The sequence below is a fragment of the Amblyraja radiata genome, chromosome 6, assembly GCF_010909765.2.
Source record: "Amblyraja radiata isolate CabotCenter1 chromosome 6, sAmbRad1.1.pri, whole genome shotgun sequence".
Taxonomy (NCBI): Eukaryota; Metazoa; Chordata; class Chondrichthyes; order Rajiformes; family Rajidae; genus Amblyraja; species Amblyraja radiata.
This window is the reverse complement of record NC_045961.1, coordinates 44,343,723-44,371,171: the sequence shown is the minus strand read 5'-3', so window position 1 is coordinate 44,371,171 and position 27,449 is coordinate 44,343,723. Positions and strand designations below refer to the sequence as shown.

The window sequence follows — 27,449 nt, the reverse complement described above, 5'->3', positions numbered from 1 at the left end:
TAAAGCTCAAGTACACTCGCGCCACGCCTCCCGCAGCTGGATTCCCACGCCCGCCCGCTGGCTCCAACCCCCCCCCCCCCCCCCCCGTTCTCAAAATGCCCTGCAGATCGGGAGGTCACTGGAGGTCGCAGTCGGTCACCGGAGGTCACTTGGAGGCGGCAGTTATTGTTGCGCGGGGCATTACTCCCTCTGGGAAACCAGAAATTCCTCCGTTGATTGCAGGGACATGGGGAATCGTCACGCGAGAGCTGCCCCGTCAGAGCCGCCCGCTCACCGAGTTCAGGTCCGCCCTCTCCCGCCCTCTCCCCATCCTCTCCCCATCCTCCTTCCCTCTCCCCGCTCCCTCCCTCCCTCCCGCTGCAAACCCAACGTGCTGCCAGTCGCGCCTCTCGCAAGTCCTTTGATAAAAACCTTGCGACCCCCCTCCCCCTCTCTCTCTCTCCCCCTCCTCTCCCCCACTTCTCTCTCTCCCTCTCTCTCCCTCACCTCTCCCCCACCTCTCTCTCTATCTCCCCCACCTCTCCCTCTCTCTACCCCCCCTCCCTGTCCCCCTCCTCCCGCCCTCCTCTCTCTGCCTCTCCCCCTCCCTCCCTCCCTCTCCCCCTCCCTCCCTCCGTCTCCCCCTCCATCCCTCTCCCCCCCTTCTCTCCGCCCCCCTTCTCTCCCCCCCTCCGTCTCCCCCTCCCCCCTTCTCTCTCTGCCCTCACTCTCTACCCCCCCCCTCCCTCTCTAGACGCGCCTGCGAGTTGGGGGCTATGCGTCAGTAGATAGGGCGATTGTGAGGTGAAAGGAGCAAATTAATAATATTAATATATTAACAAGGGGGGTAGTTAGCGTGTGTACGGGGGGGTAGTTAGTGTGTGTGTGGGGGTGGATGTGTGTGACGCCGCATGCCGCCCCGCCCCCCCCCCCCTCAACCGCACGATGGGGGAACAGACCCAACGGGTCTGCACTTGGTCTAGTATCTGTTAAAAATTTGGTAAAGGGGAATAACATTGTTTCTTTACCTGTCCCCTCAGACCTTCCCTTGTTGTTGTAAAGTTAATCTTGTTGACAATAGAAGCTGCATCTGGTGGAATAGAAGGGTTCGGGTTGCGAGTTGCCAAAAACAGACGAAAATCTTCATTGTAGTCAATTATTTTATCTCCAATTTGTACAACATAGCGAGGTCCTGTCAAATAAAAACCAAATATACATGGTCATAATGTACATGGCTCGTATATTTTAATCAAAATGTAAATGTTGTATAGATGTTCTGTCTATCTAACATGCAGTTACTCAATAAGCGGGCAAAGATACTCTTACACAAGAGAGGACAGAATTCAAACTAATGGGATAAATGTAAAAACTATGAATTCAAAATATAGATGCTAGAACTCTAAAAAGCTGTTTGAAAAGTTACAATGCGGAAGGAAAACCATGAAAAAGTTGAAGGAACTGAATATTCTATCACAGATGATGGGGGGTAAGGGAGAACAGTTATAATCCTTTGTTTAGTTTATCCATAGTTTAATTTAGTTTATTGTCACGTGTCTCGAGGTACAGAGAAAAGCTTTTCTTGCGTGCTATCGAGACAGAAGAAAGACTATACATGATTACAATCGAGCCGTCCAGTGTACAGATACAGGTTGAAGGGAATAACGATTGGTGCAAGTGCACAAGCTTGAATTGAAGAATGGAAGAAACTGATGTGGAAAGGGATAGAACAGTCCCTTTGCATTAAAAAAAAATTCACAATTCACAATTCTGAATTAAATCTGCCTGCAGAAAAAGAAATAAATATTGAAGAACAAAGATAATGGCAAAGCAGTACTTCAAGTTTGATACGATGTAAATGGCTAATCTTGACCAATGTGAAATCTGGCCCGGAGATACATATTAATGGTGTCAGTTGAATATAGATTAGAAGAGAACATATAGAGAGTTGCCATTGCTGTAGAGTGAGATAAATACTACTATGTTGTGTTCAAAACAAAATCCTTAACAATTATAAATTACTGCCAATTAACTCAGTCACTGAAATTTATTCATGATAATCCTGCAGTCTCATTCCTTCAAAATATTAGTTTGTGTCAAAATTAATATGTTTTTCATTTCATTTCTGTATGCTTTTTCTCATTTAACCTGCTCTTCTTCCGCATTTTTCCTTTTGTCTCTACCTTAACACTAAATTTGTACTCTTATTTACAATAATTCGAATTTCACTGTACGTTAATTGGTACGTGACAATTAACTGACCTTAAACCCTTGAAACCTTGAATATCTCTTTCCCCCAATTTTTATTTCTGAACTCCATTATCTGATCGCTCAAGGAGATACACAATTCCTTTCCCTGTTCACTCATATGTCAGGTATTCTGATTCTTCTGCTGTCCAATAATCAGTTCACTGAACTGATGTAAGAACAATGAGGAGGGACCACATTCAAACTCGCCGAATAGTGAAAGGCCTGGATAGAGTGGATGTGGAGAGGACTTTTCCTCTAGTGGGAGAGTCTAGTACCAGAGGGCACAGAATAAAAGGACGTATTTTTAGAACAGAGATGAGGTGGGTGGTAAATCTGTAGAAATCATTGCCACAGATGGCTGTGGAGGCCGTCATTGGGCATTTTTAAAGCAGCGATTGACAGGTTCTTGATTAGCAGGGGGTCAAAGGTTACGGGGAGAAGGCAGGAGAATGGGGTTGAGAGAGAAAAATACCTCAGCTATGATTGAATGGCGGAGTAGCCTCGATGGGCAGAATGGCCTAATTCTACCCTATGACTTATGAACAGATTAACTTATTGAACTGTAGGGTGCAGAGGAATGTCTAACTAATGGCAAACTATATTAAAAACCAAACTGCTGGAGGAACTCAGCAGGTCAGGCAGCATCTAATGAGGGAAATGGACAGGTAACGTTTCAGGTGGGGTCTCTTCTTCAGATTGGTGTCCATTTCCCTCCACAGATGCTGCTTGACCCGTTGAGTTCTCCCATCAATTTATTTTTAATTCAAGACTACAGTAGTTGTAGTCTCTCATGTCAGAAAACTCTATACGATGCTTTTCCACTGCAACAACGCCAAAACCACACCAAGACATTGTGTGTTTCTCTTTCCACAGATGTGCCTGATCTGCTGCGTTGGAAATTCTATCACTTTTATTGATGTGTTCATGAAACCAAAACCTAAATCCAAAAGCAGGTCAAAATCTTACCCTGAGCAATAAGGTCCCTTCTCAACAGTGGGTATAGTACCGCCTCAACACCATCCATCTCTTGTATGATTAGTGTCTTCCCAAAACGTACTGCCAACTCTATTGCCGTAATGAAATTAGAATCCTGTACAGTTGGTCATAAGCACAAATAATTAGGTATTTAATATGACAATCAGGTTAGGTATATAACACTGTAACTCTAAACTAAACTAAATTAATCAAACTTGAGTATGTATACAGAGTTATGGCGTCATACAGCATGGAAACAGGCCCTTCAGTCCAGCTTGCCCATGTCGACCATGGTGCCCTATCTACACTAGTCTCACTTGCTTGCATAGGGCCCATATCCCTCTAAACCTTTCCTATCCATGTACCTGTCCAAATGTATTTTAAACGTTGTTATAGTTTCTGCCTCAGTCACCTCCTCTGGTAGTTCATTCCACATACCCACCAACCTCAAATTAGATTGTCAAAAGCTTACAATGTAAGCAGATTTCTCAATAAAATTGTTTTCAGGATTTAAAAATATGCACGTCTGCACAGCACGATTATCCCCCTCATTAGGTACTACAATTCAATTTCACAACTTCCACAATTACTAATGTATTTCGACTAGCAGTTTTGACTAGATTGTGATAAAGACAGGTTTTGAATCAGATGAGTGTCAGTAGTGTAAATACATTTTCTGTGGCATTTGTATGGTTCTCTCCTTTACTGGTTCTCTCCTTTACTGGTGCACTGCTAGTCAGAATCGCATTGTTCCCAGGGTAAAGAGGATACAGACTACCTTTTATTGAATAGACCTGGAGATCCTATTGAACATTCTGATGGCAAAAGAGACTTTCTTGACATGAGGGCATCCCATCTAGTTAGTTCTTGTCAAGTCAATCTAGCTAGAAAATGAACAAGCAAGTAAATTCAGTTTCTGTAAATTACATCTTCCCAGATGAGAAAGAGACTCGGGGCAAATTATTGTCAAGATTAATAATAGCCAACATTTTTTTTTACAGTGTATTACAATAGCTTCCCTGCAGCAATATGTGATGTGGCAGCTACAATAACCCTTGCTGGACAAAAGCTGCAGCCCTGACATGCATGTACATTTGTGGGTCAAAACTCACAAAATGCCATTAGTTGAGGGCATGAGCTTTACACAATCTTCCTAGCTATTGTTATTACTCTGTATGATTGTCAGTTGTTGTTTCTATAGTCACAAAAATCTACAGGAAATTATGTGGTAGATGATAAAAATGAGCTTGTAAATATAAAGGCTTAAATATAAGGGCATAATAGAAGGCTTAAAAAAATAAACCATTTAGTCTGATGATGAAAATTTTGAAAATAAGAGATAGACCCTATTGATAACCCAATGGTCGATAATAATAGATTTCTTGTTGATATAAAAGCTTGTAAATAAACCATTTAGTCTGAAGATAGAAAAAAAATATGAGCAGGATCAGAGCATTTGAGTTTACTCCGTCAGCAAGGATCACATCCTATCTTCCATCTTGATGTCTTATTCCTGCTCTCATCTCATACCCCTTGATGATTTTCTGTCTAGAAATTCTCTTTCTTGTATAAATTCAGCAAGCTGGTCTCTGAATTGTAATGTCTCCTCATCTCTGTCCTATGACCCTGTAATCTGAATCTGTCCAGCAGAGGAAACATTCTCCCCACATCCTGTACATCAAGTCCTGACAGAAATTTAAACGTTGCAATTACATCCTTTCCCATTCTTCTAAATCCTGGTGAATAAAAACCTAATTTTTCCTCATATGGCAATCTTGCTATCCCGGGAGAAAGTCTGGTTCAGCTTCAGTATACCCCTCTATGGCAAGAATATATTTTTTTGGGTAAAGAGATCAAAATACGCACAATAATCCAATAGCAATGATGCAGCAATTCCCCTTGGAATGAGGCAAAAGTGCAATGGTGTAAATGCTTGCAATCTTGCAATATGCTGATTGGCCAAGGGGACAGAATTAATAGAGCCAGACACTTGATGACTGGAATGCTCAAACTGAAGAGCCTGCTTCCATACTTTATGATTGTATTGTTAAGCGCTAAATGCTGCACAATGCTGTTGTGGCCTCGTTGAGATGGCGGTAGTCCCTACAGCGTCTCCAGCCCCCAAACGCTTTGGGGACCATGTGAAGCTGGGATGCCCACGGGCTGCGTGTGCATGGAGTGGCGGTCCGGTGGTGGGGATATGGTGCTTCACCCCATGCTTGGGGCTGGCCGTTGTGAACTGGGGAGTTATGATGTCAGGGAACTCGGCCAAGATCCTGGCATACTCGTTGTTGGAGAAGGTCACCGAGCCGAGGTGGGGCGCGGTCACTTTAGCGTAGCACAAGGCGATCGACTTGAACGTCTCAGAATTAACGAGACGTGTCCTTTCACGTCGACGAGCAGGGAGTGCGTCCAGAGCAAGTCGGCGCCCAGCAGTGATTGTGAGACGTTGGTGATGCTAAAGATTCAGTTGAAGCGGCAGGAGTTAAAGTTAAGCGGGTTTGTGCAGACCCCGTATGTTATGATGTTGCCGCTGTTTGCGTCAGTCAGTGGAGGTCCCTTCTTTCCGGAACGAGTATCAGTGCCCGTTGGAGGCAAAACAATGACCTCCGCTCCCGTGTCAACAAGAAAACGCTGCCCCGAATGATGATCCCAGATGTAGTGGAGGTGGTGTTTTTGGCCGGCCGCAGTTGCCACTACCGACGGCCGGCCGAGGCGTTTCCCGGATGCGTGCAGGGTGGTCGGCATAGGCGGGTCTCAGGGCCCCATCTTTGGTGGTAGTAGCACCACGTGTCTTTGCTGGCACCGTTCGTGGCCGACGTCACTGCCGCTCCTTGCGTGGATGCTGGGACCGCCCGTATGACCTGCCAAGGCACAGCCACCACCCGATTGATGGTGGCTCCACCCTGCTATTTGGCCTGCCACAGCACGTCCGCACTGCCAGCCGTCGGGGGTCGGTGAAATCGTCATCCGCAAGGAGCTGGAGGTTGTCCTCAGGCATCTGCTCGAGGAAGACCTGTTCAAAAAGGAAGCAGGTCTAATGTCCATCCATCAGGGCGAGCATTTCGTTCATGAGCGCGGACGGTTTGCGGTCGCCTAGGCCATCCATGTGCAGGGGTTTTGCCGCCCTGTTGCGGCAGCTGAGACATAATGTGTCCTTGAGGGGCGTCCTGATTCCTTCGTACTTGTTGTCGGCTGGTGGCTGGCGAAGGTAATCGATGAGGCGCCTGGCGGGTTCCTGGTCCACCGCACTGACCATGTAGTAGTACTTGGTGACGTTGGCAGTTATCTGGCGGATGTGAGATTGGGCTTCGGCTTGTTCAAACCACACCTGGGCTGTGATGTCCGAAAGGTGGGCAGTTTGAGTGAAATTGCGTTCTGCTGATCTGGGTTGTCTCCTCCAGGCATGATGAAATCGAAGAAGCCATTTTGGATCACCAGGGTCAGCTCTGATGAGGTTCACGTGTTGTATAAACACTCAGTTTAATATTTAAATGATACAGCTCAATAATTCGTATAAAAGGGCAAGGTGCGTGTGTTAACGTGTTGACTGTGAAGTGAAGGCTAGCTCCGTCGTACACTACACCCCGACTGCTGTCCATCCAGGTCGGCATTGATTGGTCGACCCAGATCACGCCAGGTCCACACGAGTGCTCGATCTCTAAGCCAATTAGAGACCAAAGTGGCTCGACCCGCCACAACTCTTTATTTCTAACTCTTCTCAAAGCCAATTAGGAATGAACATTTAAATATCAGCTCAGCCCGAGCAACCCACAACCCTCGATTAAATAAAACAAAATTAAATCTGCTCAATGAGTTAGAGTAATCTATATGGTGGGCATTTAACTTTCCACATCAACTGCCTTGGGGATTCTATGTTATCCAGAACAGTGATGACTGAACAAAGACTGAAAATCTTTGCACAAATAATATACTAAGTAAAAAGTTTAATTTTCACCTCTGTCTTTTAAAATATTTTACAGAGAGAGAAAGGAAAATTGGGAAATAAATAAGAAATTATGTAACTTGAGTATCTTGAACAAACAAAAAGTGATTTTACAAGAAGATGTGTTTTTGAGATATTTACTCGATAGGATAAGATTTCTCAGAGAAAATATTTTTTAACTCGAATAGATTGTGGAAAGACATAGAAATATTTTTGTGTGAGCCAGCAAGTTGAGGTGAATGTTAATTTGTCTTCTACCCATTAAAGTTCACCTTCATCTCTTAAATGAGAGCAGCACAATGACATAGCTTATAGATGTTGTTTGAATAGAGTTTACATGTTCTCCCCGTGACCACATGGATTTCCTCCAGATGCTCTGGTTTCCATCAACATCCCAAAGACGTGTGGGTTTCTAGGTTAAATGATCACTGTAAATTGCCCATTGTATGTACAGGAGAGTTTGTATCTAGGGGTGATTGCTAAGAATGTGGGGGAATAAAAATATGGGATTAGTGTAAGCTTCAAGCAAAATGCATGTTGACTCTGGGCACAGACTCAATGGGCTAAAGGGCCTGGTCCTTGCTGAATCTCTCTAATGTACCATTTACATAAGAGGCCCATTGTCCATTCCTAATTGGCTTTGAGATGTAATGTACAAGTTGTTTCATTTTTGCCTATTACTCGTGATGTTTAGCCCAACCTGGGGGAGAGCAAGCCCAGGCTATCTGAGGCAATGTACTGGAGATCTTGATGGAAGAAATTGAAAGATCGAGAGAGATCACCAATTAACAGAAGGGTAGGGTATCCCTTTTCACAAGTTTGGAAGGCGCTTGAAGCAGGTCAGTGCGAGAAATCAAGCTGCTAGACCCAATAATGTGCAACAAGGCATTCATGCTATGTGTTTGGTCCCGATCAATGCATCTTCAAATGTTATATACTCAAGTGTACCATCAGCCACAGTGGTGATGACTGAAAAACAATAAACTAAGTAAAAAATGTAAAATTAATCAGTCTTTTTAAATATTTTACAAGGAAAGAAAGAAAAAATTGGAAATAAATATAAAATTATGAAACTTAAGTATCCTGAACAAACAAACTTTGATTTTACAAGAAACATTTAACTTAGCTGCCAGCAACTCTATCAATCATATGGCAGTAGATGATAATGAACAAATACGTAGGTTTCTTCAATGTACATATTTTTCATGGTCTTCCAAGGATCTTGAGTTACCTTTATGATCCAAGTGTAGCTGTGCTACCGTTTATACATTATATTAGATAATTGTAAAAATCGAAAGAATGAATACCTGTTGGTTAATAACTTCTGGACGTGCCTCCTTCAGATGATGCTTTAACCATTCAGTGGCACGTGAAGAGGGATCTATTAAGAACGGACATACTTTACTCTGAGAAAAGAAAAGCAGTATTGTTATCAAAAACTTATTTTGAAAGAGGAAGTAAAACATAAGCATTTTTGAAGACATGTTAATGCAGCAAACATAAGCTAATTATTTCTCTGTGCTACCAAGTTGGCAACTATCACAACTGAAAATGGAAAAACATTTAAAATCTATTATAATATTTTATCAATTAACATATGCACTGATGTGTAATTTACTTGGCTAATTCGAAGTCCCTAAGCTATATTTTTTATTTGAAAAAGGTTTATGCAAAGCTCAACAAACTAAACTATAATTGATTGTTGATCTCAGCATAACTTTAACCTTTTCTATTTAAGACCTGTAAACCGGCTTCCATATGTTGGAACCAATATATTTAAATATGCAAATTAAATATGGTATAATTTGTTAATAATTAATATTCACCTATAATTTAGAGCTGATGAATGCTTTACAAACTAAATATTAAATGTTATGAATCTTATGCAATCTAATATATTTTCAATAAGATTGATACCTCCACTTTGTTTTCACTAGATACGGACGTTCCATGAAAATAAATGTTTGTAAAGATATTTCAATCAAATTAAACACTTATGGTGAATTTAAATATTGCAGAACTGTAAACACTGAATGACTGCAACTGTCAATAGACATTATCTGGCTGCTGAGGTAACCACACATACTACAAATTGAATAGATATTCATCTTGCAGCAGTTTCAAGATCAGAAATTTTATGTCTGCAACTGGAAATAAATAGTGTCAGTTTTTATGTGCATGTGCAAAGTGGATTTGTTGCATTGGAAGCAAGTCATTCATATATGAAATGACAAAATACAGATAATTTCAAATAAACAGAATCAAGTTACAAATGGATCATTTCAGCTACAAGGAAAATTGTTGAGGCCAGAGAAGAATACAAATGTAACAAACTTCTATGGTAAAAAATTAAAGCCATTGGTCCACTGCGAAGAGTGAATGCTAAAATTATAAAAAAAGTATGACCAATATTACAGAAATAATATATTCAGTCAATACAGCAATAATACCTTTGAAGAAGTAAACAGAATAAACAGCAAAGAATTTTAAAATAGAGAAATGATTACCTAACAGAACAAGCAACCAAAAAAAAGGTTTAATCCCATCCTTGTAGCTGGACAAAATCAACACTTAGACTGTATTACATTTTGAATTATAGTTTTAGTTTCGTTTAGTTTAAAGATACAGCGCGGAAACAGGCCCTTTGGCCCACCGTGTCCACGCTGACCAGTGATCCCCGCACATTAACACTATACTACACACACTAGGGACAATATTTTACATTTATATCAAGCCAATTAACCTACAAACCTGTACTTCTTTGGAGTGTGAGAGGAATGGGAAGGAGAGTTAAAGTGTTTAGCATCCAGGAGATCAGGTAGGTCTAGCAAAGATGTTCAGCGAAATGATCGCCCAGTCTACGTGTGGTCTCGCCGATGTTTAAGAGTCCACATCTTCAACAACGGATACAGTAGATTGGAGGAGGTGCAAGTGAACCTCTGCCTAACCTGAAAGGGCTGACAGGGTCCCTGGACAGAGTCAAGGGAGAAGGTATAGTGACAGGTGTTGTATCTCCTGCGGTTCCAAGGGAATGTACCTGGAGAGGGGGTTGTTTAGATGGGAAGGGATGAGTTAACTAGGGAGTTGCGGAGGGGACGGTCTCTGCGGAAGGCGGAAAAGGGTGGAGATGGGAAGATCTGACTAGTGGTGGGATCCCATTGGAGGTGGCAAAAATGTGGGAAGATTATGTTTTTGTATGCAACGGGTGAAAGGTACAACTATGGAAGGGGGAGCAAGGGCACGAGTGAGGGGATATCTATGATGGGAGAGGGGAATCCCCATTCCCTAAAGAATGAGGACATCTCGGATGTCCTGGTAAGGAACATCTCATCTTGAGCGCAGATGTGGCGTAGACGGAGGAATTGGGATAGTCTTTGCAGGAAGCAAGGTGGGAAGAAATGTATTCGAGATAGTTGTGGGAGTCAGTGGGTTTGTAATAGACGTCAGTCGATAGTCTATCTCCTGTGTTGGACACTGTAAGATCAACAAAGCAGAGGGAGGTGTCGGAGATCATCCAAGTGAATCTGAGTGCAGGATAGAAATTGGCGGTGAAGTTAGTGAAGTCTATGAGTTCTGCATGGGTGCAGGAGGTACTACCGATGCAGTCATCAATGTAACGGAGGTCGAGTTCAGGGATAGGGCCAGTGTAAGTCTGAAACAAGTATTGTTCAACATACCCTATAAAGAGGCAGGCATAGCTGGGGCCCATGCAGGTGCCCATAGTGACACCTTTGATTTGGAGGAAGTGGGAGGAGTCGAAGAAGTTGTTAAGGGTGAGGACCAACTGCGCTAGGTTTGGAGAGGGGAATTGGAGGGTTCACGGATAGGCCTAGTGTATGCTTCAGTGATAGGGCATTGTTATATGGATACAGCTGTTATACGGATACAAATTATGTAAATAAAATAAAATTATTACCATTATTAAAACCATATTTGTAATTAATATGCATGTTTGCTTTGTCAGTCACATTGAATAAAACAAAAAAGAATTTCTGAAATATAGAAGAATTATTGGCACAGATAAAATTCTGTGTAAATAAATATAAAGACATTTTTGCAGATATTTGGACAATGGCTTGGTGCATTTCAAATTAAAAATAAATCGAGGGTTAATTGCTGTAACACAATATCCTTTTTGCATTCATTTATGAGGTATCCATATGGCACCTCAGCCAGTTATCGGTAATGAGCAGTATAAATGTGTCCAGTGGTCTATATACTAAAATATCTCTCATCTTACTCCTATGTGGAATGGGTTAATATTTACCTTTAAAATTCAATTTTTCCATATTTCAGTTCTTTTTATTTATTTTCTTTGCGATTGATGAAGCAAGCACGTTTAGTAATTATGAATGGAGATTAAATAATTTGCAAGTTAAATTTTGTACGTATACAACAGCAGAAGAACTGAGAAACAAAGAACTGCAGATGCTGGTTTATACCAAAGATAGACACAAAGTGTTGGAGTAACAGCGGGTCAGGTAGCATCTCAGGAGACGGATCTGAAGAAGGGTCCCGACTTGAAATGTCACCCATCCATTAACTCCAGTGATGCTGCCTGACCCGCTGAATTCCTCCCACGAGCATGCAACTGCATGCGGCAAGCGCGACCAAACCGGAAGCAGGGGCCGCGCAGGTCGAGTGATCCCCGTACAGGGCCTGTCCCACCAGCATGCGACTGCATGCGGCGAGAGCGACCAAACCGGAAGTGGGGGCCGCGCGGAGGTCGAACGATTCCGTACGAGTTGACGTGAAGTTCGAGCGAAGGCGTATGCCGTCAAGACGCTGCGCACGCCCGTCGAGCGGCCGCGCGGAATATTTGGACAGTGTCAGTTTTTCGGAGCCCCGCGCGATGTCGGGACCAGCCCCGCACAACTCCATACGGCTCCGGCGATCGAAGTGGGACCGGCCCCGCGAGGCCGTACGGCTCAAGCAACCACGTTAGGTCGCGCTTGCCGCATGCAGTCGCATGCTCGTGGGACAAGCCCTTTATTAGCAGAATAATTGAGATGGAAATGATACATTGTAGAAATAGATTTCAACACGTTTTACAAACTAGAAAACAGGAAATGCAACAGGAAAACTACGTGAATATACAAAAGATTGAAAACAGCTGAAGGATTTTTCTTGTATAAACTGCAGATGTTCCAAAGTTCTTGTGCCTTTTTTATATATTTTTTTCAAAATCTCATAAAGACACTTTGTCTCTATCTTCGGTATAAACTAGCATTCTCAGAAAGATGTAATCGCTAAAGAATAAACATGTAACATTCCAATGTTTGTAATCAAGGAAAACAAGTGTGTTAAAGTACCTGTAAAATGACAAGAGCATTCTCTACGGACAGGTCATCAGAAGGTAATCCTTCACTCTTCCAAATCAACTGCTCACTTTCAGTGCAGAGGAAACGACGGAGATCGAATTCTATGCAAACAAATACAAAGGAATAGACTTGTGGTCCATGGTTTGTTTCATTTTCCAAATACATATAATCTCATCTATCCCTCCCCTCAAATAACCATTATTAAAGTCCCCATTTCCCCACCTTCCAACGTGCTATAGATAGAGAACAATGAATGAAAGATATGCAAAAAGTAACGATGATAAAGAGTTACTCCAGCTTTTTGTGCTTATCTTTGGTTTAAACTAGCATCTGCAGTTCCTCCCTACACATTCCAACCTGCTATGCTTCATATTCAATGGAAATGCTCTAACATTTCCAACAACAAATATATCAAATATACCAGCTCCTATTATTTATGTTTATCTACTATCAGAACTTCTCGAGCTCCTCGTGTCATTGTTCTGTTTATTGGTCATGTTAAGAGTTGTAGGAAAAACACTCTTGACTCTCAGCAAAAGATATAATGAAGAGGTTGAGGGGGAAATGAATGACAACTAAAGAGTTGCCTTCCAAAGTTTTCCAAAGGGCTAATTTTCTTTGCACATTGGTGAGAATGTAATATCTGACTGTTTATTCTCAGCTGGCACATATAAGCATATAATGAGATGATTAATAAATATCCTCAGTCTCAGTGCTGGCTCTTTGATTAAGCTCTCCAATTCATCTCATCACCCTGTTCTTTCCCTATTATCCTGGAAATTATTTATTCAAAACATTAAAATGTATAAATGGAGGTCTTTTTTAAAATTATTCAAATTTTTGAACATTGTTGAATTTGAAGCTTTTAAGCAACATAGTCCAAACCATACTAACAATGCATAGAAGAAAGAGTTTCTATTTTGCCTCTGGTTCTCTGAACAATCATCTTAAATCTCTGTATTCCAGTTATTGAACTCTCTTTCACTGGATATAATTTTCCCTAGATTACTTATCAAAACTATTCATTGCTTTGGATATCCACATCAGTATCTTCCCATATATAACCTCCTCTCAGTGAGGCTAATTCTAGTTAATTATATCTAAATAATTGAACAAGCAATGCTTATGAAGGAACTGCTACGCAGGATCCTGGTCAAAAGAAGCAATAAGTAATACTTCCATCTGACAGCAGGTGCTTAAATGTAGTCACAACATGTCCTTATTTCTGACAATGATAGGATATGTAGCGAGACTACATGATGAATAAAAACTACTTACATCCCCATGTTCAGGATAACTGCCTATGTATGCCACTGAATATAGAAAAATTTAGTTCAAGTGAATCAATAATTTTGCATCGTTCAAATCATAAATTTACTCTTGAAGTAATGGAATCTCTAAAGTTTTTCTAGTACTTACTAGTAAGTAATGGTTCAGCACAGTCATTTATAAGTACAATATTCTGAAGTCATCTGTTTGAAAATGTTGGTAACAAGTTCACACAAAAAACAAGCAGTTCATTCTATTCTTTCTGGTTTCTGGAATAATATTTAATCATATTTTATTTAAATATTATATATAATGTATTTATAATTTATATTATTGTATAGTATTTACAATATTTATCAGGCTGTTTGTGTGGAGTTTGCACATTCTCCTGTGATCCCATAGGTTTCCTCCACGTGGTCTGGTTTCCTCCCACATCCCAAAGACATGTGGGTTTGTGGGTTAATTGACCCCAATGTGCAGGGAGCGGATGAGAAAGAGGGATAACATAGAACTGTGTGAACGATGGTCAGCATGGACTCCATGGGGTATCGGGCCTGTTTCCATGCTGTATCTCTACAACTAAAACTAAATAAGTGAAATATAATTAAATGTTTTAGGACTATTTCAACCAAGGACAGAATGAATGTGTTTCTACAACATGTAAAATCATCTGATTACAAATGTAATAACATATACGATATTTACTTTGAAGGCCTGATGATTTAATCCATTCCTCCAAACTGGCTTTTCTCTGATCTTCTTGAGCTGCAGACAAATAGGTGATAAAAGCAGCAGCTAATTGTGCCCTCTTTGGCAAAGTATTCAACTCTTCTGTAATCTCTGCAACCTAGAAAAAATGTTTTTTTAAACATTGAAAATTCATTTACTACATTTTTCCTGCCTCAAGCCGCTCTGTGAAATTGGTCAAGCTTTCATCATTCAATACTGAATTCTCATGATGTCACCCGGCAGACAATTTAATATGCAGACTGGGAAACCCTGGCTGGGAGCGGCACTGTTGGTCTAGCTAAAAACCACAGCTGAGCACAATATAATCTTCATATGACATTTACACCATTATAATGGAAACTAATGGACACTTGGACCGTATCTATCTTTTCATCTTTCAATCCTAATACAAAATGCAATAATGTTAGTGCTTCGCAGGATAAGATCAGTTAAAACTAAAGTGAGACCAGTTCATTATAAAATCCAGGTAATTTATGGTTTATAAAATTCAAATTCAATGTTGCATCTTCAAAAAAGTTAATATTAAAGCCCCAAGACCAATTTAACCTTTATCATGTTTCAAATTGATATATCTTTCAAAAGATTATGCGGAAATTTAATTTAAATGTATTTCTAAAAGGAACTTTTTTTCTTTCATCGGTATGCACTAGGCTTATTCACAAGGATATCGCTAAGATTTAATAACCGTGAGGCATCCAATTTGACAATCTGTTTATTTAAATGCTTTTTATTTATGTACACCTATGATTTTGGAAACACCTTTAAGGTATTAAAAGGTGCAATTGCATTTCATGGAGAAAGTTGAAGGCATGATTCAAGCAGTTGATTTTGATAAAATGCACTGAAGTTCGCAAAAAAATGTTTATAATCAAAAAGTACAAAAAGATAAGATCATTCCTGTCCAAAGAGCACGAGGAATTAAGGATATGCCTCAGATGATACAATAAAGAGAAGGATCAGACCACGGGAAAAAAGCTGTTAAGTGTAATGTGTGTTTAGGTCTTTGAATGTGAGGAAATTTGAAAACTATTAATTAAAATAAGGTTGATTATTTGAACTGGAGTCAAGTTTATAGGCCATCCTAAGCGTTGGAGAAGGGTCTCGACCCAAAACGTCACCCATTCCTTCTCTCCAGAGATGCTGCCTGTCCCGCTGAGTTACTCTAGCTTTTTGTATTTATCCAAGCATGGGAGAGATGGATGGAAATCAAAAAGAAAATTGTGAATGCCGGAAATCTGAGATACAAACAAGAAATACAGTTAAAATTCAGCAAATCAGTTAGCACCTGAGAAAAAAGAAAAATAAATAACATTTCAGGCTGGGTCCTGTCATTAGAATTCAAATTGCAAAGTTCTGATGTAGAGTCCCAGACCTGAAAAGTTAAATGGTTCCCAGAGGTGCTGTCTGATCAACTGAGTTTTGGCTGCATTTTCTGTTTGCACTACAAAGATTAGTGATTAGGATTTACTATCAGATGCATTTGGAAGGTTCTGCATGCAGTAGAAGATGCATATGAGGAAGTTTATCAATGGAGAAAAGCACTTGTTATTTGGCCTTTCATCAGAAATGTGACAAGCAGGTTTTAAAATGCAGCGAAAGGAGGAGGGGAGATGAGCAGACAAGGGCTAAGAGTGCAGGAGGAGTAGGCTTCTTTGCTCTAATCCATAACACCAAAGCAGTTCAGATTGCAATCACCTCCCACATTCCTATCCATCCTTGGTAGTCAATCAATGATTTAGTAATTAGAAATCCATCCATCCATTAGATTAGCACAGCAGACCAACCGATTTTGTTAAGATTATAGTGAATTTCAATTTTTATATAATTATTCAACGTTGAGATGATAATCTTGACTCACTCACTATTTGGAACTGTAGTCTTAATGAAAGAGAAGATTGGGTCACTGTATTAGAATGCAAAGCAACATTTTTCATAAACAGGAATCTGTCTGTCTGTCTGTCTGTCTGTCTGTCTGTCTAATCTATCTCTAACAATCTTCCCTTATGCTCTACCGGTTTTGCGTTTTTTTCTATTTGCGTAAAAACGGTACGGGATCGCACTACAATTTTTCGCCACCTTACTCACCATTCTTCTATGCTACAAGGGTAATAAGTTATGTTCTGATTGATGGTATATTTTTAAAGTTATTAAGGTTTAAAAATCTTTAAAAAAACACGCATGCACGGAGATCCACAGAGAAATCTATCTCTTCCTCTTTTTTCAGTTTGTTTCTATCTCTTGTCTGGTGATGGAGAAGGGGGAATAGAGGGAGAGGAGGGGGGAGTGTGGAAGGTAGGGAGTGGGGAATGGAGGGAGAGGGCAGTGGGGGAGGTGAGGAGGGATATTGGGAGGATAGGGGGAGGTGAGGGATAGAGGGATGGGATGGTGTAGGGTGGGGAGAGGAGTTATGAAGGGAGGGAGGGAGGGAGTGACTGAGGGCAGGGGAAAGGAGAGGCAGGGAGTGGTGGGTAGGGGAGGAGGAGAGGGGAAAGATCCTGGAGAGGTGAGGAGGTAGGGTGGGGGGATTGCGGGAGAGGAGGAGGTAGGGAGAGAGAGGAGCGAAAGTGGGGGAGGTAAGGAGGGAGAGTGGGGCAGGAGGGGGAATAGAGGGAGAGGAGGGAGGGAGTGGGGGTGGTAGGGATTAGGGAATCGAGGGTGAGGAGGGCAGTGGGGGAGGTAAGGGGGGACAGTGGGGGAATAGGGGGAGGTGGGGGATAGAGGGATTGGGGGGGTAGGGAGGGGAGATGAGTTATGCAGGGAGGGAGGGAGGGAGTGACTGAGGGTAGGGGAACGGAGAGGGAGGGAGAGGTGAGGGAGGGATTGGGGAAGGGGAGGAAAAGAGGGGAAAGAAGAGGGAGGATGAAGAGGAGGGGGAGGGAGTGATGGGGATGAGGGGAAATGAGCCGCGCCTGCGCAGTTAGAGGTTATGGGTGAGTGGTGGAATATTGCGTTGGGGGAATGGGTTGCGTTGGGGGAATGGGTGAGTGGTGGAATATTGCATTGGGGGAGCAGACCCAACCGGTCTGCACTTAGTCTAGTATATTACTAAAATTTTCATCATGTTTGTGTGCATGCGTGCGTGCGTGTGTGGATGTGATATCCCAAAACCCCACCAAAACCGTACACGATAGCACTCTGATTTGTGGCCCACCTTACTCACCATTGTCCTGTGATGTGCTGTGGCAAGATTTGTTCAGATTGATATTACATTTTATGTTATTGACATTTTAAACTTTACAAAAAACTTTTCAAACCACTTTTCCACTAGCCCTGCCCATCAGCCACGTTAAAATGACGTCACAATGGGATCCCAAAGCTAATTTACATTTTTTAAATTGCGATTTAAATAAAATTGTTTTAATCAAATTCTTCCGTTTTCATTCTCCATGGCATCACAATGTGATCCCGAATCTCATTTACATTAAAAATCGCTATTAAAAAAGAAATATTAGTTTAAATCAAATTCTTCAGTTTTCATTAACAGCTAACATGGATGGGATGGGGGTTGGATCTCATTTAAAAAAAACATCGTGATTTTCATTGTGAGGGTTGGGATAGGGGAGGTTTCATTTTAAAATAACTGAAAGTCTCCCCGCACGTGCACAGTGGGCCCGGTATCCTCAATCAAAGATCCTATAGCAGAGCAAGATAGACCACTCCTGCTAAATGCAATGGGCTGACGAGTAGTACGCAACAGAACGGAACGTGGGCCTTTTTTTCATCTATTTCTGTAACCGGACCCGACCCGATCCGACCCGACTCGCAGTGTAATCAACGTTGCAGGGGAACAGTTTGTGTTAATAAATTAAAATTCTGAAAATGAGAAGATTTGTACCAAATAACTTTTATTTTTACGAGGATGTTTCCGTAACCGGCTTCCATCTCCGCACTATTATCCTACGGGATCTTTGGTGCGGAGATGGAAGCCGGTTATGGAAATGGAGCCTTGAATTACCCATGAATCTGCCCATGCCGTACTACGTCTTTTTCGTCGAGTGAACTATCTTGCTCGCTATAGGATCTTTGTCCTCATTTGCGGGATTTGAAATTACCGCAGCACTGAGGCTGGGGCTGGGTCTGGTGGCGCTGGTGCTGCGGGCATGCGGGGAGGGAAAAGAGCGGGACCCTGGGCAAGGACTAGGCTGCAGCCTCGGCCTCTCCTTCCCCTTCCCCGACTCCAGGCCACTCAGCCCGTCTCCCCAGACAGCCCCCGCCCTAAGTAAAACTTCAAGAATTTGAAATGACCGTGGCGCTGACGCTGAGGCTAGGTCTGGGGGAGCCTGCACTGCTGCTCTGGGCCCGCGGGGAGGGAGAGGAGCTGGGCCCGGGGCAAGGACTAGACAGCAGCCTCGGCCTCTCCCTCCCCCTACAGGCCGCTCAGTGAAGAAAACGGGGCTTGCGGTGGTTTACATCGAGATCCTGATGAGGTGAGGAGGGAGAGGAGAGGGTAGGGAGGAAGATGAGTGGGGGAGGCAGGGAGTGGGGGATAGAGGGAGTGGAGGGCGGTGGAGGACATGGGGAGGGAAAGTGTGGTGTGGGATGGGGGGAGTACGGGCCCAACGGGTCTGCACTTGGTCTAGTTAGCAATAAATCTTAACATCAGATTATCCTAAATTATAAACTGTGCATTACATAAACTAATTATATAAATTATATTCCTTCACAGACATCCCTTGTCAAGTATTGAGCCATGTGACATTGAAAATTAGACCAGCTGGAAAACTACCTTAATATAATAATCTAAAATATTTTATCTAATTTCAAAATCGGAGCTTACTTGTGTAATCCATCTTTTATGTTCCCCATCAAGCTGCCCAATCAGTTTTTCAGCTGCCTCTATGGTCTCCTGAGCTTTATTTACTTCTGCTTCCAGTTTAGCTGCTTCAGTTGTTCTGATTTGGAACCTGCCAAGTAAATTATGCAACAAATTTCACAAGTGGCTATAAGAATAATAGGGCATTAAAAGTAAGTGATTTCAACTTCTCTCATATTGCCTGGGACTTCCATAGTGCTTGGATGGGTGGAATTTATTAAATGTTTCCAGGAATATTATTACAAACAATATGTAAAGGGCTCTATTGGAAAGAAGGGCAACACTGGGTGTCCTGTTGCAAAATGAGGCTGGGCAAGTTACAGAAAGATGACAGATTTAGGAAACACTGGTTGACAGGGGATATTGACGCACTGGTCAGGAACAAGAAAGAGGCACATGTCGCGGGGTTGGAACGACCCGGAGCGGGGCCGTACATCGCCCGGCGCGGATTTAATGGCCGCGGGACATTCGAACGCCTGCCGGGGACTCCAACTTTGCGACTTTTGGGCCTGGAGCGGGGCCATACATCGCCCAGCGCAGCCTAAAATGGCCGTGGGAATTACCATCGCCCGCCTGGGGCTTCAACATCGGGCTTCAACATCGGGAGAAAAATGGAGAGCAGGGGAGAGAAAAGACTTTGCCTTCCATCACAGTGAGGAGGAGGTTCACTGTGATGGATGTTTGTGTGAACTAAATTGGTTGTGTGCCTAGTAGGAATCGTTTTTTGTTTGTATGGCTGTAGAAACAGAGTTTCGTTTGAGCCTCACTGCGGTTCAAATGACAATAAATATTGTATTGTATTGTATTGTATTGTATATTGACGCATTGGTCAGGAACAAGAAAGAGGCACATGCCAGGTATAGACAGCTTTAACTAAGTGAATCCCATGAGGTGGATAAGAGATTTGTGACTCTGTCTCACAGTGCGAGTCCACCCACTAGTGATCCCGAGTGAAAGAAAAAATCACACTCGTGGTTGTGTATGAGATTCCAAGTTTATGTTCACGAGTTTAAACAAGTTGCCACGTGTATGTCTAAGTTTGCCGTTTACTTCTCATTTCTGCGATGTACCAAGTTCCTCTCCCGAGTTACCAATGTCCTCTCCCGAGTTACTCTTGAGCCAACCGTGAATGAAGGTCTGTTTTAAGTATCAAATAGAGGAGCTGGACAGAATCTCATACAGTAAGTATATGCTGATTCAGTATTGAAAGTTATTCAATTTCAGAACTTAAAAAAAACTAGACAGGATCTCGGCCCCGCACTCGCTGCCATTGTGCAGCAAGGAGGCGGTGGCGGCGAAGCAACAGTGTTAAAGAAGACAGCTCCATCCTGCGGCTTTGAGTTAAAGATAGAATTCAACGCGGCCGCATCTATTGATATGACTTACAAAGGGAAAATGCACACCGTCCAGTGCCAGAGCAGTTATACTTATGATTTGTTTGAAACGGGCATCACGTAATTAGAAGACCGGCGGGCGGAGGTTTGCTATATTTTAATTGAATTTACTGCCAGGTCTACACACTGTGGGGAGACGGGAGATGAAATATTTGAATGTGGACGGATGTCTCTGCGCCTGCTCGTTCTAAGCGGAATATATTTTTAGTTGCCTTTCAAGCCGGGCTTTGGTTTTATTCCTTGTTTTTGTTATTAAATTTTTTGAAATAAACAATTAAAACTTAAAAAAGCTTTGGAAATATAGGTAGGAATGCGACGGTAAGATGTTTATCCCGTCGAGGGAAAAAATGTGAGTAGCATGTGTGATAATGGGAAGGCTGTGGCCAAGCGTTTTGGAAGAAGATACAACTTAAGGCGATTAAAAGAAAGCCAACACAACCCTGCATACACACGGAAATTTAGAATGTTGAGAACAAAGGGAAGAGTTTTAGTATAATACTAGACCAGGTGGGACCCGTAGGGTCCCGTCCCCTTAATGCGCGGTTGCAGGGGGGGTGGGGGGTGGCCTGCGGCGTCACACACACACTAACCACCCCCCACACACACACACACTAACCACCCCCCACACACACACACACTAACCACCCCCCTTGATATTATAATAATATTATTCATTCGCTCCTTTTACCCCATCCCCGCCCTATCCACTCACGCATAGCCCCCAACTCGCAGTAGGAAGAGGTAGATGGATGGGGTAGAGAGAGAGGGCAGAGAGAGAGGGGGGGCAGAGACAGAGCGAGAGGGGCAGAGACACAGAGAAAGGTGCAGAGACAGAGAGAGAGAGAGGGGCAGAGACAGAGAGAGGGGGGAGAGAAGGGGAGAGAGGGATGGGGAGAGAGGGGGGGAGGGGGGAGAGCGATGGGGAGGGGGAGAGAAGGCGGGAGAGGGGAAGAGAGGGAGACAGAGGGTGGTGGAGAGAAGGAGGGGGGAGAGGAGGAGGGAGGAGAGGAGATGGGGAGAGGAGGAGGAGGAGGGGAAAGGAGTAGGGGAGAGGAGGGGGGGCGCGGGGGGAAGTGGGGTGCGGGGGAAAGTGGGGTGCGGGGGGGAGGGAGGAGCAGGGATCGGGGAGCGGGCGTCAAACAAAGGTCAGCGAGTTAGGCGGGGGGGTGAAGTCACTCGCAGCGCAAGCAAGACGGCGCAGACCCATTGTGACGTCGTCAGCGAAAGAGTCGTTTTATTCCAAATTTTTGTCCGATTTTTGAAAATTTTGATTAATAACGAGAAATAAAGCCTGAAATTTTCAGATAAGGTGATTTCGGACTCCACGGGAAAAATCTCTACCGGAATATGTAAACATTTTACCATTACCGGGTCGTTTTTTCGAGAAGATGTGATTATACACAAACAAATAAACACACAAACAAATACATCCACATACAAGATCAGAGTTTTAAGTATATAGATAGATAAGGGACAACTTTTTAAAAGAAAACGGAGGATGTAAAGGATAAATTACAAAAGGAATCTATGGAGGAGGTTACAATTACATAATTTAAAAGACATTCAGACAAGCCACATGTATAGGAAAGTTTAGAGGGAATAAGGCCAAACATAGGAAAATGGAACTCATCGGATAGATATCTTGGTCGGCATTGACGAGTTTGAACGAAGAGCCCATTTCTGTGCTGTATAATTCTGACTATGGATTTATGAGTGAGATTAAGCAGTGCTTTGCCTTAGGGGTTGATTGAAACAAACATTGCAGCTTTTTTTTAAGGTAATACTAGATAAATATCTAATTCAGAAGATTATGCGGGATGTATCGTTAATTTTGGATTGTTCTCGATGAGATAATAAACTATATGGAGAAAGTTTTCTGTATCATAAACTTGTACGTTTTTATATTTTATATGTACATAATCGGTAGGGGGCGCTGCACTGGCAGCGCCTGTCGGCAGCGTGTCCGTCTTTTTTCAACTTTTTTTTTTTTTTTATTATGTTTAAAAGTCAGTTTTTAATGTTTCTTTGTGAGTTATGTGTGGGGGGTGGTGTGGGGGGGTGAGGGGGAAACCGTTTCGGCCGCCTCTTTCATGGAGAGGCGACTTTTTCAGGTCGCCTCCCCCGTGGCCTAACAGCAGGGATCGGCGCCGACTTTCCCGGAGACGCGCCCGGAGCTTCAGCGGCGGGCACAGCGTGGACTCTCGGCGCGGAGCGGGTGAGACCTCGCTGGAGGGGAGTGCTCCGTTACGCTGGCCCGCGGCAGCCGGCAGCCGGCAGCCTGAAGCCGCAGTCTGCAAAACTCCAGCTGGTGCGGCGTCTACAGCCCGGGATCTCACGTTGGGGACCCGGGGGAAGAAGCTTCCACCGCCGGCCCGCGGCCATCTTCTACCGCGGGCGCGGTATGGACTTAACATCACCCCAGGAGGGGAGCTTCGACCGCCGGCCCTGCAGACTGTGGTGCTTCCGGCTGCGGCACGGCAGGTATTTTAAAACTTTGACCGCCGGCCTGCGGCCTACACCAGCCTGAAGCCGCGGTCTCTGGTTGGGAAGAGCCGATCCTGGACTCACCTGGACTTTGACTTTGTCCCTTACCATCTGGACGCCCGCAGCAACGGCTGTGGAGGGTGGAGGTCCCGACCACGGGGGAAAATGGAGGAGGACTGGCCAAGCTCTGTGCCTTCCACCACAGTGATGAATGCTGTGGTGGATGTTTGTGTAAAATTTTAATGTGGTTGTGTTCTTTATTATTGTACCGCTGCTGGCAACCCAAATACCACCGACCTTGGTTGTGTGGCAATTAAATTATTTCTTTCTATTTTAATATAATTTTCCAAAAGATGAATTTAAATAAATTTACTTTTCTTTAAGTTCAGCCACTTTCCGTCCCACGCTATGGAGCTTGCTTTCAAGATTCTGTTTCCTTTCTTCTATTTTCTTTAGGTTTCTGGACAAGAAGAAGAAGAAACTTAGACACATCCACTGAAAATTATTTTGGTATGAGAGACAAAATACTCCACTTGATTTATATGAAATACTATTAAATACAATGCCACACTAATGGGCCTGTCCCACTTAGGCAATACAACCTACGCGAACCTACGACAACCTACGACCTCCTAGCGACCCACTACCACTGCACCTACAGCACAAGAATTCTCGCTACTCTCCATGGCGGCTTCATTCTGGTCGCCGCTAACTTTTTTGAAAAATTAGCCGCGACCAGAATGAAGCCGCGACTAGTTCCCAGAATGCGGGAACTCCTCACGACCATGAAGGCGACTCCCCGGCAACCACCCGCGAACATGTGGTGACCATGTGGCGACCGCATAGTCTCCTGTAGTCGCCTAAAAAGTTGCCTACGTGGGACAGGCCCATACACATCAGGTTATTAAGCTATCAAGTAATTGACATCACGATGAAATGTTATGAAAAAATGTGTAATAGTACAAGAGCATATTTTTAACAATTCTGTGTAAGGAAAATACAACTTATTTTACATTCCTTCCCTTGCCACTTAAATCAATTCATAAACTTTGTTCTGAGCAATCTGTTATCTTCTATAATTCTGTCATTTAATTCACTTTTAATTGTAGTTAATCCCCACAAAAAAACATGTTAAACATTTTAAAGTCACTGAAATGATATATATTCTGGGATGGGCATTTCAGACATTTCAATTTAAACACTTAATGTAAGTTAATGTAAACACTAAATGTAACACCATAAAAGTATTATGATTGCAGTAGATTACATTTTCCAGAAGTGTACATAAATTACTTTTTAAACTATGTAAACATAAAGTTAATGCCCCAATCCTAAATTACTCACTCGATCAATGTAGCTTGTTCTTTTTCCAGAGGTTGAATCTTTTCCAGGACATATGAATATTTCACATTAGCTCGAACCCATGCAGCCAAAGGAGCTGCGGCAGCACTGGCACGCTTTGCATTCTGTGAATTAATTTTTAATCCATAGCAAATTTATCAAATAAATACACATAAAACTTAAATTGAGGCTTAGACCATACAACTGCAGGAGGTATAAACAAATAGCAAAGACCTTCATTGTACCGCCAAGGGAATTTAATAAGCAAAACGTTGATTCTACATTTTATTTCTAAATTATCATTCATTTAATTGTCTCCAATAAGCTGTCACAAAACAAACCCTCCTATTATTATTGATAATACCTTTGGTTCAAAAGAGCCACTGTTCTTCTGCAAAAGCCCTTCCACACTCTCTCGGATTTCCTTGCTGATATTCCAGGCATCAAAGATTGCAATCTCCTCCCTCACTCCCCGTTTTGCCAAGAAACTGTAAGGGTCAAAGTTAAAATTATGCATTCAAAAGCAGTTTATTTTTCAAATCATAACTACTTTAGATAACATACTTTGTAAATTATATTTTTATACAATATGGCCTTTAAATTCTTCCGTTCTGTTTTTCTGATTTAAAATACTGTGCTGGTAATCTACCTAACATCATTTCAAAAAGTTATTTGAAAAATAGCTTAGTTTATTGTCACATGTACCGAGGTACAGTGAAAAGCTTGTTGTTGTATGCTAACCAGTCAGTGGAAAGAATATACATGATTACAATTGATGTATATCAATACTGTACAAATAGTACACAATTCATTAGGATCCAAACTAGCACTGATGGGCTCCCTCCTATAACACTATTGTTTCAGAAATATTGAAGGCATTAGGGATCAGATTTCTTACATTACCAGTCAAGTCAAGTTTATTCGTCACATACAAGATGTGCAGTGAAAAGAAAAGTGGCAATGCTTGCGGATTGTGCAAAAAAACTACAAAACAGAATAGAACAGAATCAGTAATTACATATTTGTGGGAGAGAAAAAAAAAGCAACTTTAAAAAGACACCACACAACAGTAAATTGATACAGTAAGCTAGTCCCTGGTGAGTTAGGAGTTTACAGTCCTAATGGCCTCTGGGAAGAAACTCCTTCTCATCCTTTCTGTTTTCACAGCATGGCAACGGAGACGTTTGCCTGACTGTAGCAGCTGGAACAGTCTGTTGCTGGGGTGGAAGGGGTCCCAAATGATCTTGTTGGCTCTGGATCGGCACCTTCTGATGTATAGTTCCTGCAGGGGGATGAGTGTAGTTCCCAGAGTGCGTTCGGCCAAACACACTACTCTCTACTGAGCCTTCTTGTCCTGGGCAGAGCAGTTGCCAAACCAGATTGTGATGTTTCCGGACAAGATACTTTCCATAGCCGCTGAGTAGAAGCACTGGAGGATCCTCAGAGACATTCTGAATTTTCTCAATTGCTTGAGGTGGTAAAGGCACTGCCTTGCCTTACTCACCAGTGCTGCAGTGTGCATTGTCCATGTCAGATCCTCTGAGATGTGAACTCCCAGGTATTTAAAGCAGCTCACCCTATCCACAGTATCCCCATTTATCTTCAGTGGTATGTACGTCCTCGAATGTTGTGCCCTCCTAAAGTCCACAATCAGCTCCTTAGTTTTTTTGACATTCAAGAGGAGGCTGTCCTGACACCAGAGTGCCAGATCAGCCACCTCCTCCCGGTAGGCCTTGTTATCGGAGATCAGGCCCACCACCATCTTCCTTCAAAGTTTCCACCTTAGGAATTCATGCACAACATAAGCAGCACTCTTTCAGTCTCTGGAGAGCTTTGACAAAGAACGAGGGCATGCTGCATTAATGGGAGATTGATGACAGTCTCATTCAAGAGGGACATAGGGTACTGAGAACAGTGCATGATGCAGGGAATCGCCTTGTGCAAAGGGCACTCCTAGCAGTAATTCTCTGGGGGGTCAAGCTAGATGCAGGAAAAATGTTCCCAATATTGGGCGAGTCCAGAACCAGGGGCCGCAGTCTTAGAATAAAGGAGAGGCCATTTAAGACTGAGGTGAGAAAAAACGTTTTCACCCAGAGAGTTGTGAATTTGTGGAATTCCCTGCCACAGAGGGCAGTGGAGGCCAAATCACTGGATGGATTTAAGAGAGAGTTAGATACTCTAGGGGCTAGTGGAATCAAGGGATATGGGGAGAAGGCAGGCAAGGGTTATTGATTGGGGATGATCAGCCATGATCGCAATGAATGGCGGTGCTGGCTCAAAGGGCCGAATGGCCTCCTCCTGCACCTATTTTCTATGTTTCTATGTTCATATCTACCTATCTTACAATAAGCAGAACAAATGCAATAATGAGTCTGATCTATTCGGTAAATCAACAGTGAGCAGGCTCAATCCACTTGAGGTGTGTTTTGCTGAGTTGTGAGACTATCTGTATTTGACTGTTAAAAGTTTGCCTGACAATTTAAATAATGTCCAAATGGGGTCTTCGGTTTGATTAAAATCTCATTATTTTCAGAGAATAATGTCATTATAATTCAGTCAATGGGCACCAAAGCAAAATCACCCCAATGTAAAAAGCTCTCTAAACACATAATTCCAAATGTACATAGAACATAGAATGGGCCCTGCAGCCCAAAATGGTTGTGCCGAACATGATGGCAAGTTAAAACAATCTCATCTGCCTGTAGGGGTCAAGGAAAGAGCGTTCACGTCGCGGCCCTGTTTCAACCAATCTTTCCACCACCACGCACAAGACGCACAAGAAGTGCAAGACAGACACCATTGTGCAGATGCCGAGAAGTGTGTTCAGCTCTGGCTGAACAACTTCTAATCTTGTGTGTGGACTCGATAAGAAGAAGATCTGCCTGTACATAATCCATATCCCACTATTCCTTGCACTTCCATGTGCCTAT

General features: G+C 42.8%; 1 protein-coding gene across 2 annotated transcripts in view; it reads right to left on the bottom strand.

Moving 5' to 3' along the window:
• dync2h1 (dynein cytoplasmic 2 heavy chain 1) overlaps window positions 1-27,449 on the bottom strand; it is a 413,286-nt gene that overhangs the window by 199,381 nt on the left and 186,456 nt on the right. For both annotated transcript variants that reach the window (XM_033022666.1, XM_033022665.1), the window contains exons 59-67: window positions 24,884-25,007; window positions 24,523-24,644; window positions 23,552-23,638; window positions 19,265-19,391; window positions 14,443-14,584; window positions 12,460-12,569; window positions 8,455-8,553; window positions 3,193-3,316; window positions 1,008-1,171 (exon numbers count right to left, since the gene is read on the bottom strand). In XM_033022666.1, coding sequence (XP_032878557.1) covers window positions 1,008-1,171; window positions 3,193-3,316; window positions 8,455-8,553; window positions 12,460-12,569; window positions 14,443-14,584; window positions 19,265-19,391; window positions 23,552-23,638; window positions 24,523-24,644; window positions 24,884-25,007 — 1,099 coding nt within the window. The remainder of the gene's footprint in view (window positions 1-1,007; window positions 1,172-3,192; window positions 3,317-8,454; window positions 8,554-12,459; window positions 12,570-14,442; window positions 14,585-19,264; window positions 19,392-23,551; window positions 23,639-24,522; window positions 24,645-24,883; window positions 25,008-27,449) is intronic.